At 33.4% G+C, this 14,560-nt stretch overlaps 1 protein-coding gene across 1 annotated transcript in view; it reads right to left on the bottom strand.

Annotated features, from left to right (window-relative positions):
• Positions 1 to 14,560, bottom strand: part of rps6ka2 (ribosomal protein S6 kinase, polypeptide 2) — a 62,217-nt gene that overhangs the window by 24,120 nt on the left and 23,537 nt on the right. The window contains exons 6-10 of the mRNA XM_051126304.1: positions 7,850 to 7,956; positions 5,503 to 5,540; positions 5,265 to 5,407; positions 2,077 to 2,147; positions 1,794 to 1,882 (exon numbers count right to left, since the gene is read on the bottom strand). Coding sequence (XP_050982261.1) covers positions 1,794 to 1,882; positions 2,077 to 2,147; positions 5,265 to 5,407; positions 5,503 to 5,540; positions 7,850 to 7,956 — 448 coding nt within the window. The remainder of the gene's footprint in view (positions 1 to 1,793; positions 1,883 to 2,076; positions 2,148 to 5,264; positions 5,408 to 5,502; positions 5,541 to 7,849; positions 7,957 to 14,560) is intronic.

The following is a 14,560-nucleotide window of genomic DNA, read 5'->3' as shown; positions in this document are numbered from 1 at the left end:
AGATTATGAAGAGTAAAAGATAAGGAATTTTCTTTTTTTGGATGAAATATCCTATCCTTTTAACATTCAGTCCAGCATCCGTGGATGCATGTTTAGAATGACAATGTCAGTAAAATAGTAGTATTTAAGTTTTTTTTTTTTCTTTAGGTTTATGTCAAATTTTTCATAACTGTTAATCTGAACTGTTGCAGACCTGATGTTCATCAGACTTGTGCTTTGTATTATTTTTTTTTTTTTAGGCATTCAGATGACAACATGGACCCTGCAGCATTAAGAGTACTTATTGAACAAGAAATCAGGAAGTTAATCCTTCCCTCAGGAATCCCAAAAACTTTAGATGACCTTATGTTAGCAGTTAAGGAGGCATTTGATATCCATGAGGATTTTTCTCTCCAGTATAAAGATTCTGAATTTGATGACTGTTGCAGAATTTAAAGATCGCTGGCCTGCTCTGTTTGACATTCTCCAGGTAGGGTTTTACATTTTGTCATTAAATACCATCACAGATAATAATGTGGTTGTCAACTGAACATAATTATAATCAGTGTTTGTGTGTTTCATTTTTTAGATTAATGAAGAGTTCACATATGCACTAAACCTCACCTATCCCAAACAACTGAGGAATACATTTGAGGCCTTTCAGAAGCTCTTCCTGGAACTGGATGTTTGCAGGCGTTCCCAAAATTACAATCTCTCAAAAACAAACTTGTGTGTTAGATTGTGAGAGACACATTCCATTGTTACCAAGTTTTGGTGAAAATGCCCAGCACTGGTTGAGGTATTGAGATTGTTCTACAGCTTGTTCTACAACAGGTTATCTTGTTTTATGCTATCTATGCACAAGTTATCTCAGGTTTTTTTGTGTGACTATTCCCACAAAAAAAGATGTGAGCATATAATGCTAAACAGTTGATTTCAATGACTTATAAATTGTCAGTTACAAACTGTTTTACAGATCTTAAAACTGCTGTAAATGTTATATACACTAATTTACAAAGTGTTTAATGTTTTGGTACCAGTGAAACATGGAATAAAAGCATGTTTAACAACAAAATGCATTATGTATTCATTATAAAATGTTTTATATATTATTAAGTAATTTTCCTTAATACATATGAGTACATTTTGTTTTATCTGCTTAAACTAAAAAAGATTATTCCACTAATAATGTTAAAATCATCATGTGTCTGGCTAAATAATTTAGGACGTTTTACATGATTTATTCAAGTAGATTCTGCTAGGGAAAAAAATCAAGCCGTAAATACTACTTAAAAATAATATGTGTCTGGCTAAATAATTTAGGATTTTTTTACATGATTTATTTGAGTAAATTCTTCTAAAAAAATCAAGCCTTAAAAACTGCTTAAAAATAATATGTGTAATATTGTTACCATATTTTTTTTAAGTAGATAGCACATAAGATTTTTTACAGTGTAACATTTTTCCCAAAAAACAATTAAAAAAGACAACGGACTTAACCAACCGAGGGTGTATATACAAAGACTGAACAACATAATTTACCAGACACAGGACACCAGACATGAGGACTAATCAAAACCCAAAGCAAACAAGAGAATGCTCAAACCAAGGCAAACAAAAGAAAAAACATGCAGATGACACCAGACAACTGACATTTTCAAAACAATCAATTAGGTGATTGATGAGGTTATCTGTTTTCCCTAATATATGTACTTATATACCATTAGGATGGTCTTATGGAGGAGAGAAAGAAAGCAGGTGAATTGAATATTTGTTGGTGTAAAGCAGTGTTCGGTTCATGTACCGTAACCTACCTAATCTATTGGAAGGGTTTCTTTTGAAAAGAGCCCGCAGTAAACTCTGGACTTCTGGGCTGAGGAACTGTGGCATGCCGAGTTTTGCCCTGGGAAAAAAAAAGAAACCATTAAATCGGTTATTTATTTCTGAAAATAAATGAGACTGTGATGCTTAGCCACAAACATCACAAATCATCTTGACAGGTCCATTTGTGAGGACAACTTTAGAATTACAAATCTTTAAACCAAAAAAAAAAACCTAGGCTGTCAGAAAATGCACAAATACAACAATAATTCTTACTTGAGAATAAGTGCCATTGTCTCTTTGCGGTCTTTGCCTTGAAATGGCAGGGATCCAGTCAGCATTTCAAACTAGAGACAGTAATAGAAGCATCAGGCTTTGCTCTAGCAAGTTTATTTACGGATGATACAATAAGAGAAGTGTGTATTCAGCACTGCTGCACAGTAACAGCGCATACTGTGAAACCAAATCTGTCTCAGCATGCTTACTCTTATGTAACACTTTTTCCTGTGAAAAAGAGTGAATTCATTTAAGGCTGGGTTATGCTGTGGATATTTAGAAGTGAGCTAGTTAAATGGGCTGTAGTTATGAAGAGAGATTCTGCAACAATTCTACTAAACAGCAACTTTTCTTTTAAACAATACACATAATTTCAAAGCATTTTAAAGAAAAACATGATGTTAATGACTATCATATCTTGACATCTTCATGCCTTAAATTGGCATTTAGAAGATTAGAGCTGGCTGATAATGCTTTAAAATTATCTGCTATAGTAGAATTCAATAATAATCTATCAGTTGGTTCCTATAAACTGTCCATTTGTACTGCATTCACTGTCAAACTTTTAAAAGTTATTTGGTTAATCTCTATACCAAAAAAGGCCACCCCCTCAGGTTGTCACTTTGATGACCAAATGGGCAAGGTTTGGCTGCTTAGCATGGTCCAATAAACCCTCACTGGTAGATTTGTTGGGTGCAACTAGTTAAGCATAAATTATACTTCACCTTTACATTTTAACTAGAAATTTCAGTAACACTTTCGATGAAGCCCATATTTAAAATACATTATAAGAGTATTCTTAAGGCATTATAAAGAATGCACAATGCATTGTAAAAAAAAAAAAAAAAAAAAAAAAAAAAAAAAAAAAAAAAAATATATATATATATATATGTATATATATATGTTATATCAGCTCAAGAATAATTAGAAAAACAATTATAATACAGTGTAATACTTACGTATTTGTGGTTATAACTATGATTATTATAACACAATGAACACTATATTAAATCTACTTTGTTTACAGTATAATGAAATTTATCATATCTTTACATTGTTTATTTAAGATTTGTACATGATCTTACTACATCTTGTGAGTGGTTAGGTGTTGAGTGTTAATTTCAGTGTTTCCTGTGAGGCTACTGTTAATTTTGATGAGAGCTAGTTAGTACTTTTCAACCGAAAAAAAAAAAAAAAAAAAAAAAAAAAGTAATAATAATAAAAATGCAGTGTTTTATACAGTATGGTTACATTTTATTTTGATGGTCCCCTTAGTCTACTGGCTATAAGCAACTTTGCAACTACGTGTCAACTAACTCTCATTAGAGTATTAATATTATGTATGAGTATTATGTCTGTTGGTGGACCATCAAAATAATCAAACTGATATTACAATAAAAAATAGTTCAAAGCAAATGTGTCATATATTACACTAATCACACACACACACACACATTTCACACACACACACACACACACACACACACACACACATATATATATATATATATATATATATATATATATATATATTACTACTTATAAGTAGTCTTTGTCTGCTTTAAGTAAAGTAGCATAAGTAAGATGGCAAGATATGAGACTTATGATACATTATAACTATGAGAAATATAATCCATTGTAACTTAAATGGATGCAACATGTTCATTGTGTGTTATAAATCATTATACTCTTAAAAGCTATAACCACAAATAAGTAAATATTATAATACATTAAAACTGTTCTTATGAATATTCATGAGATACAACATATCCTAAGGTTTTTTATAATGCATCATGCATTCATTACAATGCCTTATAAATACATTTATAATGTATTATACATGCAGGCTTCATATAAGAGTTACCAAAATGTCTACCAACAGTAGTCACAAGTTCTTTACAGTCAGGTGTCGTATCCATCTGAGCTCTTGATACAAGTGTGCACCTCTTCAAAAATTATTTGCTCCAATAATGGCTGTGAGTCAGTTGCTTCTGAGGAAATGGAAATTCTCAAAAGACGAACCCTCATCTAGGAGCAATTACCGACAACAGCTCAAGGCAATAATAAAAAAAGGTTTTTGCCTAAGCAGATCTTTTTTAGAATTAATAGAGGAATCTGTGGCCCAGTGCAGCAGCAAGAAGAGATCCGCTGACACATATTTTGTGAGGAAGTGTCCAATAAATATAATTTTCAGACCAATTACTAAGTTTTTACGAAAAGATTGTTGTTAGTTACACAAGAGGTTAACAAGTGTTACTGATGCTGTGATTTTTGACCAGATTTTTAAAATGGAAACATTTCCCATTTTAGTGTTCAAAATATCATTGAAATCTCTTGTTATTATCTATTAATTAAAAGCAAATGTACTTTTCTTCTTTTTTAACTAGCTACACATCTCAATTGACAGCTGCATTTACACTTAAATTAAATCTGAAATTAAATCCGAAAATGTGACATTTGACTGTGAAAAAATCTGATATTGTATATCAAAATAGATAAGTTTTGATAACAAATAGACCTTGCCACTTGTTCTTTGAAATGTGTATTGTGTTTCTTTGCTCTTTGTATATTTCTGTGTTATTCTTTTGTAGGAAAGATTGCACTTTTCGTATAATTTTTATAATTTTAATTGTAATATTTAATATTGGTATCAATATCAAGTAAAAGTTGTTCTTTTAGTAAAAGAAGCAGTAACTGGTCAATATGTTTTGATTGTGTATATATATATATATATATATATATATATATATATATAATGCATATGTTATGTATATATATATGTAATAATAGCTGTTGTATCCAGATCATGTTTTTTTCATGGGGGCAAAAATCACGCTTTTAACTTTTTGGATAAATATCAAGATATAAATTTTTTAGCTATATCACCCAGTCCTATATCACCTTTATACATCTGAATTTCTGGGGGAAAAAAAAGGAAACCACTGAAGTAAAATTCTGTCTTTCTGAGTTGAATGTAATGCAGCATAGCAAGGCCAGTTAATGCATTCAAATATCTAAAGTATGAAAGTGCTTAATAATTTTGCACCAAAATGGGCTGTGGGAACCCCACAGAGCTGCGGCCACATTATCCTTAAGCCCCAAGCTAGTGCTATACATATTCATAACACTAAACACTGCAGTGCTCACATAGCCCACTATGATCCTTCACTATTTGCAGGGACACTTACCATTAAGACGCCAAAGGACCACCAGTCAGCGCTTTGAGTGTGACCTCGTCTATTGACCACCTCTGGGGCCATGTACTCGATGGTCCCGCAGAACGAGTACGCTCGTTTGTCATGGTCTATTGCCTCTTTGCTCAGGCCAAAATCTGAGAGCAGAGAAGATAATAAGCTGTCGGTCGATGACAAACATTAAGAGTTGGGCCGTGCGGTGAGAGCAAATGAAACAAAAATTCATGCTTGCCTGTGATCTTTATGTGGCCTTCTTCATCAAGGAGAATGCTGGGAAGGTGAAGCAACAGTGGATTAGATTTCATTTCTATATTAAGGTACAAAGAGCAGCTACAGATTTAAAATGAGACAGAAGAACATATATTTGTTCTTTGCAATATTTTGCTGTTTATAATATGGATTTATATTCAGTAAAATAAAGACTAAATTACAGTTGAGGTCAAAAGTTTGCATCCCCCTTTCAAAAAACATTAACATTAAAAATGTTAATTATTGTACCAAAATAATTAACTGATGCTCCAGAAAGAAAAACTATGCATTAAAGAGCCAGGGAGTGCAAACTTTTTGACTTAACTTATTTTGTCCTCTGGGAAACATGTAACTATCTTCTCTAGTCTCTGAAGGGCAGTACTCAATTTAAAAAAAAATATGATATTTAGGCAAAATAAGAAAAAAGTACACATTTCCATTCTGTTCAAAAGTTTTTCTGGCTCTCAACGCATCATTTTTCCTTCTGGAGCATCAGTGAGCATTTGAACCTTCTGTAATAGTTGCATATGAGTCCCTCATTTGTCCTCAGTGTGAAAAGATGGATCTCAAAATCACACAGTCATTGTTGGAAAGGGTTCAAATACACAAAAATGCTTGAAAACCAAAGAAATAGTGGGATTTTTCTGAAGAACAGCAGGCAGTTTAACTGTTCAGGACAAACAAGGGACTCATGAACAATATCACAAAACAACAACAACAACAAAAAAACAACTGTGTTCCAGGTAAGAACACAGTATTAAGAATCAATGGGATGTAAACCTTTGAACCGGGTCATTTTTATTTTCTCTTGTGGACTATATGTAAACATCTAAATACACAACAACATGCATTTTGGTAAAATAATTTACATTTTTAATGATTCTAAGAGGGGGATGCAAACTTTTGACCTCAACTGTATAATATAGAATTATAAAAAAATAGGATCTTTTTTTATGCATTCATTAAGCTACATTTTGAAAATATTTTATTTAGTATTTAATACACAAGATTACCCATGAAAAGATTGCAAAACTATAATTCATTTTTACTCTTACTGTAAAATTAATCAGTTACATTCAATAAAAATAATAAATAGATAAACCTAAGAACCTAAAATAAAAAAGTAACAACAATATATGAACATTTAAATGAACAACAACAACAAAACATTAAATGAGATTACATAATAATACAGTTAAATACCACATATTAAGGCTTGTCAGAGTTCAACAAGGTAAATGCTACACTTCCTTTAAAAGCTCTTAGAAGTGTGTAGGGGTGACAAGATTGAAGATATATTTTCTTAATGAATGTACTGGTGCAGTGTCCTTCGCCTTTATGCCATTAATCACCTATGACAGGTCTCAGAACAGCGTGCCCTTAAGAGATATAGAGCTCTCCTGCGAGACCTGCTCTCAGGCCACCTCCATTTTCACCTTCTCATGCGAGATCCAGAAGGAATAGCTCTTCTACCATATGGAGTGCCCCTTTCATTATTTCCAGCGATGAATCTCCCTCAAGAGCCAATTCAGAGTGCAGGTGAGCTTGGTTTTGGCTCATTGTGTGAGTAAATATGAGAGAGACAAGCCATGAAAGAGCATTACTGTAAGTGGGAGCACAGGAAGGATTATATTAAGGGGCTAGTAGCTGTTCACCACAGCTCAACAATAGGATTTTTCCTGCTGGTCTAGGTCAGGAGTGGTTCTTAAGAATGACATTAAGCATACTAGCCTATGTGGTTACCTTGTTTACTACAATAAAAGCAGTAATGGAAAAGCTTAACAATTAATTTATCCTTTTCATTAAAAGGTCTATTAAGCACTCTCTATCTTTTAATACCCAAGGTATTTTTTTCTTTTTCTTTTTTTGGAAAGCAAACTTCTCACAGTCCTACAAGTGTACTAGATTATTTGATCCCTGTACACATTTCAGTGTAATGTAAGGAAATAAGCTTTGACAAGCACTCCGAATCCAGCAGGACACAAAACAGATGCTGCTGCAACTGCACCAAAGAAACAGGAGCAGCACGGGAAGCTCTCGGGACGGTTGCATCACCCAGTTTGAACCTCTGAATTATGACTGTAATTACATGAGAGTTTCACAGAGTTCTTTTGACTCTAATCCAGATGTGGATTATAATGCTGCTTGAAAATGCAGGACTTAAGCCCTCCTGAACATTACGTCCAATTCGAGGTCGATTTGAGGTTATCAACACAAGGTCACTCTTGTGGCCCTACAGGCATGAGGTCACTATCTAGGGCACTTAAGTAGGTTACAATGCAAATTAGAACACATGATTGCTATTTACTGATAATGCATGGGAGTCATACTTCTCTGGTTTAAGATCACGGTAGATAATGCCCAGACTATGAAGATGATCCAAAGCCAAAGCCAGCTCAGCCAAATAGAACTTCACATCTTCCTCAGTAAACATTACCTAGAAAGAAAAAAAATAGCATATCATAATAAATAACTAATTTTCATTTAGCCAATGCTTTTACAGAAATCCAAATCCCTTTAGGATTAGGGATTTGAACAAGGCCCTAACCAGAACATTTTGTCATGTAACTCATCCCACACAGTGCTATGGACATAAATCATACCTCAAATCATACAGCTTATTGAGGGGAGGTGTATTATTACGTTTCTTAGAAATTAGGCTTATGATTTTCATCTGGAGAAAAATGACTTGCACGGAAGGAGGAATGCAAGCATCCACAAGGCAACTTGTAATGTAAAAATCTAGTTTTCCATTTAGGTAATGTTTTTACCTAAAACTTACAGTAAAAGTTAATAGAAAACCAGCAGTCTTGGGTTTTACCTGTGTATAAATGAGTCAACGAGTCAACCTCGACATGAAATGATGATGTCATACCATATTTCTTAAAGGCCATTATGCCTATTATGCAAAAATCACTTTTATAAGGTGTTTGAATACAACTGTGTGGCCGCAGTGCATAAAAACAACCAGCCTATAATGGTGAAAATCCACCCACTCATTTTTTTTATAATCCCAATAAATCATAAACAGTTTCTCAGAACAAGCCATTCCAGATTCTCCCTATGTACACGTCATTGTATGGCAAAATCACCAACCACTTTTGAAAATCTCTGCCCTATTAGCATAGACACAGCTCTGAGTGAGAAGCAGCAGTCTGGCATTACCGTTTCTTGATGTAGCTGCTGGAGATATACAATGTCAGCGCAAAAGAGGCATTACAAGGGTTGTGTTTCTCCGTAGACTTCCTCCATCTGAGCCGCTGAGGACACTTCGGTTAAATTTCATTTTCAAAGGAAGTGTCCTGGGAAAAATTTGTAAAGTCTATATGTGTAGAGATCAATACCAACACTGCGTGCGCGACCATCAGCTCCAGACAAAGTGAGTATCAAGCGTTTGTTTTCAAAATTGCCTTTCTGAAAGAGCTTCTTGGCAATCTGTAAGGCTAAGGTTGCTAAAGCTACCATTGTCTCTGCCTGTTGTTACTGATGCTGCATTCACGTGCTACCGGAATGATCGTAAATAGGAATCTGGTAGTTAAAAATTGCATATGATGATGTGAATTTGTCGAGCTCACAATCACAAGTAGGACTTACAAACTTTGTGATAGCACGCAATAGCACCATGAGACCAGCTATGTCGTTATAGCACGCAATAGCACCAGCTGTGTCGTTAGTTTTATCGCGCCATGCTTCTCGTCTGCGTAAATCATACATTTATTTATGACTTTTAAACCGAGTATGTTTTCTGTAAAGATAACAGGCTTTTACTAGTGGAATGTTTATTTGCAAACACCAGCATGAGCCAGAGCATGAGCTCTTGAAGCTCCGCCCTCTTCTGAAAAGGGGGCTGGGAGCAACAGCTCATTTGGATCTAAAGGGACAAGCACAAAAACAGCATGTTTTGGCTCATACTCAAAAGTGGCACTTTTAACAAGACATATAAAAATTGTCGGTTATTTTGAGCTAATTCACATACACACTCTGAGGATGTCAGAGACTTATTGTACATCTTGTAAAAATGGGCATAATAGGTCACCTTTAAAACAGCATTTTCTATTGGCTATGTTCTGAGTTATAAATTACTGTCTATGCAGCAAGACTCCTGCAGTTCATAAAATCTAATGGGAATTATATTAACGGTAATGCACTTACAATAGAAGGCGGCTGCAAATAATCCAGCATATTCCTTTAATGCAGAAGCTAGCCAATGACAGATCTTCAATAAAACTGCAGTAACAGTGTGTTCTTATATTTAGAAGTCCAAAAACTGCTCTTTTCCAAGCTAATTTTAATCACCGGGAGATTTATTTAGACTTTGTAGACAGCATCAGGGGACACACAGTGCCATATTGAGGAGAGTAGATTGGCGTAACAAGTTCCAGCCAGGAGAGCAGCAGCTGTTGCAGCCAGATGAGAGATCTGAGCACCAGCGGTAATTAATTTACGTCTCACTTCCCAAGCACAGTTCTGCATGGAGAGTCACGATGCACGAATATCTCAGTAAAAGTGCTCCAGTTTCTTTTTAATTCAAACTTTACAAAGAGATTAATTTGTCACAGGAAGTAAATGTGCAGAAGTTGCTCTTTATGTTAAACGCAACCGTAGCTGGTCTAAACACATTTTTGTCCAACAAAATCATCTTTAAAGTGAGATGCAAATAGAAAAACACAGTTTATGGCTGTAAGGTAAACTTAAGGCTATTTTCTTTTCTTTTTTTTTTTCTTTTTTTTATATAAATAATAATAATAAAGTACATCAGCACCCACCTACTTTTTCAACGGCCTTGGTACCCCATAGGGATTTAAAAACCCCACAGGGATTAATATACAGTATATATACATATATACATATATAGAGTTATAAGCTAGAAACCAAACAAGCCAGCTACAAGATGTACCATAACATACAAAAACTTTGATTTAAATCTGATGGTACAAGACTGTACTCAACAATTTTGATGAGGAAAAGACATACACACACTGCCATTCAAAAGTTTGTGATCAGTACAATTTTCAATGTTTTTAAAGACGTCTCTTTTCCTCATCAAGGTTGCATTTATTCATTGAAAAATACACAAAAGAACAGTAATATTGGGAAATATTATTCAAATTTAAAATAATGGTTTTCTATTTTAATACACTTTAAAAAATAATTCATTCCTGTCATGCAAAGCTGAATTTTCAGCATCATTACTCCAGTCTTCAGTGTCACATGATCCTTCAGAAGTCATTCTAATATGCTGATTTATTTTCATTTTTAATGTTGGAAACAGTTCTGCTGCTTAATATATATTTTTATGGAACCTGTGATACCTTTTTTTTTTTCAGCATTCTTGCTGAATAAAAGTTAAAAAGAACAGCATTTATTCAAAATAGAAATCTTTTCTAACAACATAAGTCTTTACTATCACTTTACTATCAGTTTAACACATCCTTCCCCTAGTAAAAATAAAAAAATAGATTTAAAATAAATTTATTTTATATTAAGTATAGTTCAAGTCTATTAACATATCGCTTGAGACTTACTGATACAAAAGTGATTAAAACAAGTTAATTAAACTTAAGTGCTACTTGTGCACAATGCATATTTCTTAATATTAAGCCTAAATTTTAATGTCACTATTGATGAGAATTAAGTGATCTTTGAATAATATCGGTCTTTAAAAAAAAAAAAAAAACCTTTTTTGAACTGTATATTTTTACAATATATTTATATTTAAATAAATACATTTAAATTAAAAAATTAAAAAAAAAAAAAAAATTTACAAAAGGTTCCTGTGAGTGATTGATCATACATGTGATTCAGTCACCTTTTGCTGAGAGAAAATAAAATTACAACAGTTAATTAATCATTCAAAAAGGCCTGTGGAAAAGAAGTGATTTCAGCTATTCATCCTTGATACCATATAATCTTGTTATCCCAAAGCAAAGTGGCCTATATGATGTACAGTGACACAAAGAGGTCCACAAGCAATTAATAAAGACAACTATCTCTACACAACCAGAATAAAGACAGAACAATGTGACTGATGAAGACTGACGTCCCAGACAGGTGGAGAAAACGGGTTGTTTAGCTGAGCGAATGAGCATGGCCAATGAGTCACATTAATCAATGTCTGAAGGAAACGTCTACTCCAGATAAGTGTGGGGCTGCTTTCAACGGAGAGGCCAGATACTGGGTTTGAAGTCATTCTACGTGCTGAAGCTTAGCTGGAGATTCTCAGACCCAGGCAACAACAAAATGCACAACCTGGCTGGGAGAGTCCCACGGGAATAATGTGTGTAAACATGATCTAAACTGAATCTATAATGGTACATAACACATGACATATTCTGAAGAAAATGTGAGCTTATGCAATGTTGCTAGGCTATTCTGGGTAGCTATGGAGTTCTGAGTGGTTTCTATAGCACTAATGGGCTGTTGTGAGTGGTTGCCTAATGACCCAAGTTAAAAGAGCTCACCCACAAGTCCCTATGATATTCAAAGGAATTTTTTAGCCATTTTCTCATCCATCAGATCAGAAAATCACAAGTCTGATTGCTTTCTAAAGCAATAGCACACCTATCCTCAATAAAGTTTAGTAAGTTAGGCTGATGGGTTTGTTTAAACTGTAAGTATGAGCAGTAGTAATAATGGTGCTTGATTTAACAACCGCTGATTTCCATAAATGGCACATCAAAATAATGCACATGTACTCAGTATGAAGCATCTGTTGAGCTTTTTAAAATGGAACAGTGGTCTTGTCAAAGATAAAGCAAATATAGAATTCTTTCTTGCTTGTAACCATAAATGCTTCTGTGCTTTGAACCGTCAGTGTACATGTAGCAACACAAGATGATGTCATATCTTAAAAGCCCAATATTATGCTTTTAAATAAACCTTGCCATCTCTCATCCGATTACCACGGCAACAAAGTTATTCTTGGTAGTTTGCTGCATGTGCTTTTTATAGATTTAAACCACTCACTTAACGGTTATAGAACTCTTGAACATCTGAGGCTGTAGTCATGTTAAGTGTGAACCTTGAGAAGGACTATCTTGTTTTATTTTCAAAATAATGTCTGAAATGTTATTCTTACCATGGTGTACATTTTCAACCCTCCATCATACACTGCTAGTCAAAAGTTTTTTGAATAGTAAGATTTTTAATGTTTTTTATTATTATTATTTTTTTTATATTCTTTCTATTTGAATATAATTTAAAATGCAATTTATTCCTGGGATCAAAGCTAAATTGTCAGTATCATTACTCCAGTCTTCAGTGTCACATGACCTTTCAGAAATCATTCTAATATGCTGCTTTGCTGTTCAAGAAACATTTTTTTCCTACTTCTTATTATTATCAATATTTAAAAGTTGAGTACTTTTTTCAGGATTCTTTGATGAATAGAAAGATCCAAAGGTCAGCATTTATCTAAAATAAAAAGTTTTTGTAACATTATACACTGTACTATTTTTGTAATAGCAAGGATGCTTTAAATTGATTTAAAGTGATGATAGACATATATAATATATTTCATTAATTAATTTCAGACAAATGCTGTTCTTCCAAACTTTCTACTCATCAAAAAACCTGACAAAATTCCACTCAGCTGTTAGTAATAATAATAATAATAATAATAATAATAATAACAATAATAATAAATGTTTTTTTTTTTCAGCAGCAGCAAATCAGAATATTATAATGATTTCTGAAGGATCGTGTGACTGGAGTAATGATGCTAAAAATTCAGGTTTGAAATCACAGGAATAAATTACATTTTAAAAATACATTTCAGAAAACAGTTACTTTAAATAGTAAAAATATTTCTAATTTCTATATTTCTTTTTGCTGTAATTTGGATCAAATGAATGCAGGCTTGGTGAGCAGAAGAGACTTCTTACTGTTCAAAAACTTTTGACTGGTAGTCTATGTCTGAATATGTTGGATAAAATACAAACTCACAATTTTTAGGCATGAAAATCATATTAGTTATTTTTAATTTTATCTTAATTGTAAAACGAAGTGAATGCAGAGGCTATTTTATTATTTTTTTTTTTTATTTTGTCCCCAGGTTTTATCCCTAATACCTAAATTATAAAAGCACATTAGAAGAAAAACTGGCTAATGGGAGAGAGCAATATTTTATAGTACATATATGGAACCTATAATATATATATATATATATATATATATATATATATGGACAGTTCAGATGCAAAAGCCTCTAAATCCATCTGACGATTTTCTTTGAAATTAGCATTTCTTTCTGACTACTTTGTATAGGTTTCTATGTAAGCACTGGTACTTTTGATTGGGCTGAGGCTGGAATTTAGTGAGTTTAAAGTAAAAGTACTTGATGGATGTATACTCTGTGTCAGGAGCATTCACTCAGTATCATTATCTCATTTTTGAGATAGGAGATGGCTTTTAGCTGGTTTTGCATCTGAATTCTTCATATATATATATGGCCCTATATATATATATATATATAGGACCTTGATTTTTTAGTGACTGAGAATATCTTCAGTACACAGGGGATCTATTACAAACTCTATATGACTGCCAGACACAAACTGTGCTAATCAGTGTAAAACAAATTGTTTCCCCTTAATTATTACTTAATCTAGACAGTATTGCATTTCCCAACAATTACATTGATAATTTTCCACTAATGGCCTCTGCTGCTATAATGTGTGATTCACAGCTCAGAAAGTGCAGATTTCAGCAAGCGCTGCAGTCAGTAGATCAATAATCAGATTTTTTTATCCCATGTGCAAAGGGAACAGGTCCTTAAGGGAAGTTTTTTATTGAATTTGGAAGATACGAAAGTAATGTGATCAAGAAAATCAAACACTCCATTAAGGAAAATTATAGTATAGTGAATGCTAAGAGGGACCAATTACACCATCCACCAGAGAATAGATGCCAGACATGCCTTTAATTACCAAGGCATTCCGACCAAATGATGTCTCCATTACTGTACATGTGGATGTACCTGGATGTAGGTGGATGTTTTGGTAATTACTGAACAATAAAATGCTTACAACCTCTCACTACGC

Source organism: Labeo rohita, chromosome 13, assembly GCF_022985175.1.
Source record: "Labeo rohita strain BAU-BD-2019 chromosome 13, IGBB_LRoh.1.0, whole genome shotgun sequence".
Classification (NCBI taxonomy): domain Eukaryota; kingdom Metazoa; phylum Chordata; class Actinopteri; order Cypriniformes; family Cyprinidae; genus Labeo; species Labeo rohita.
The sequence above is the reverse complement of the archived record's forward strand: the minus strand, read 5'-3'. Positions and strand labels throughout refer to the sequence as shown.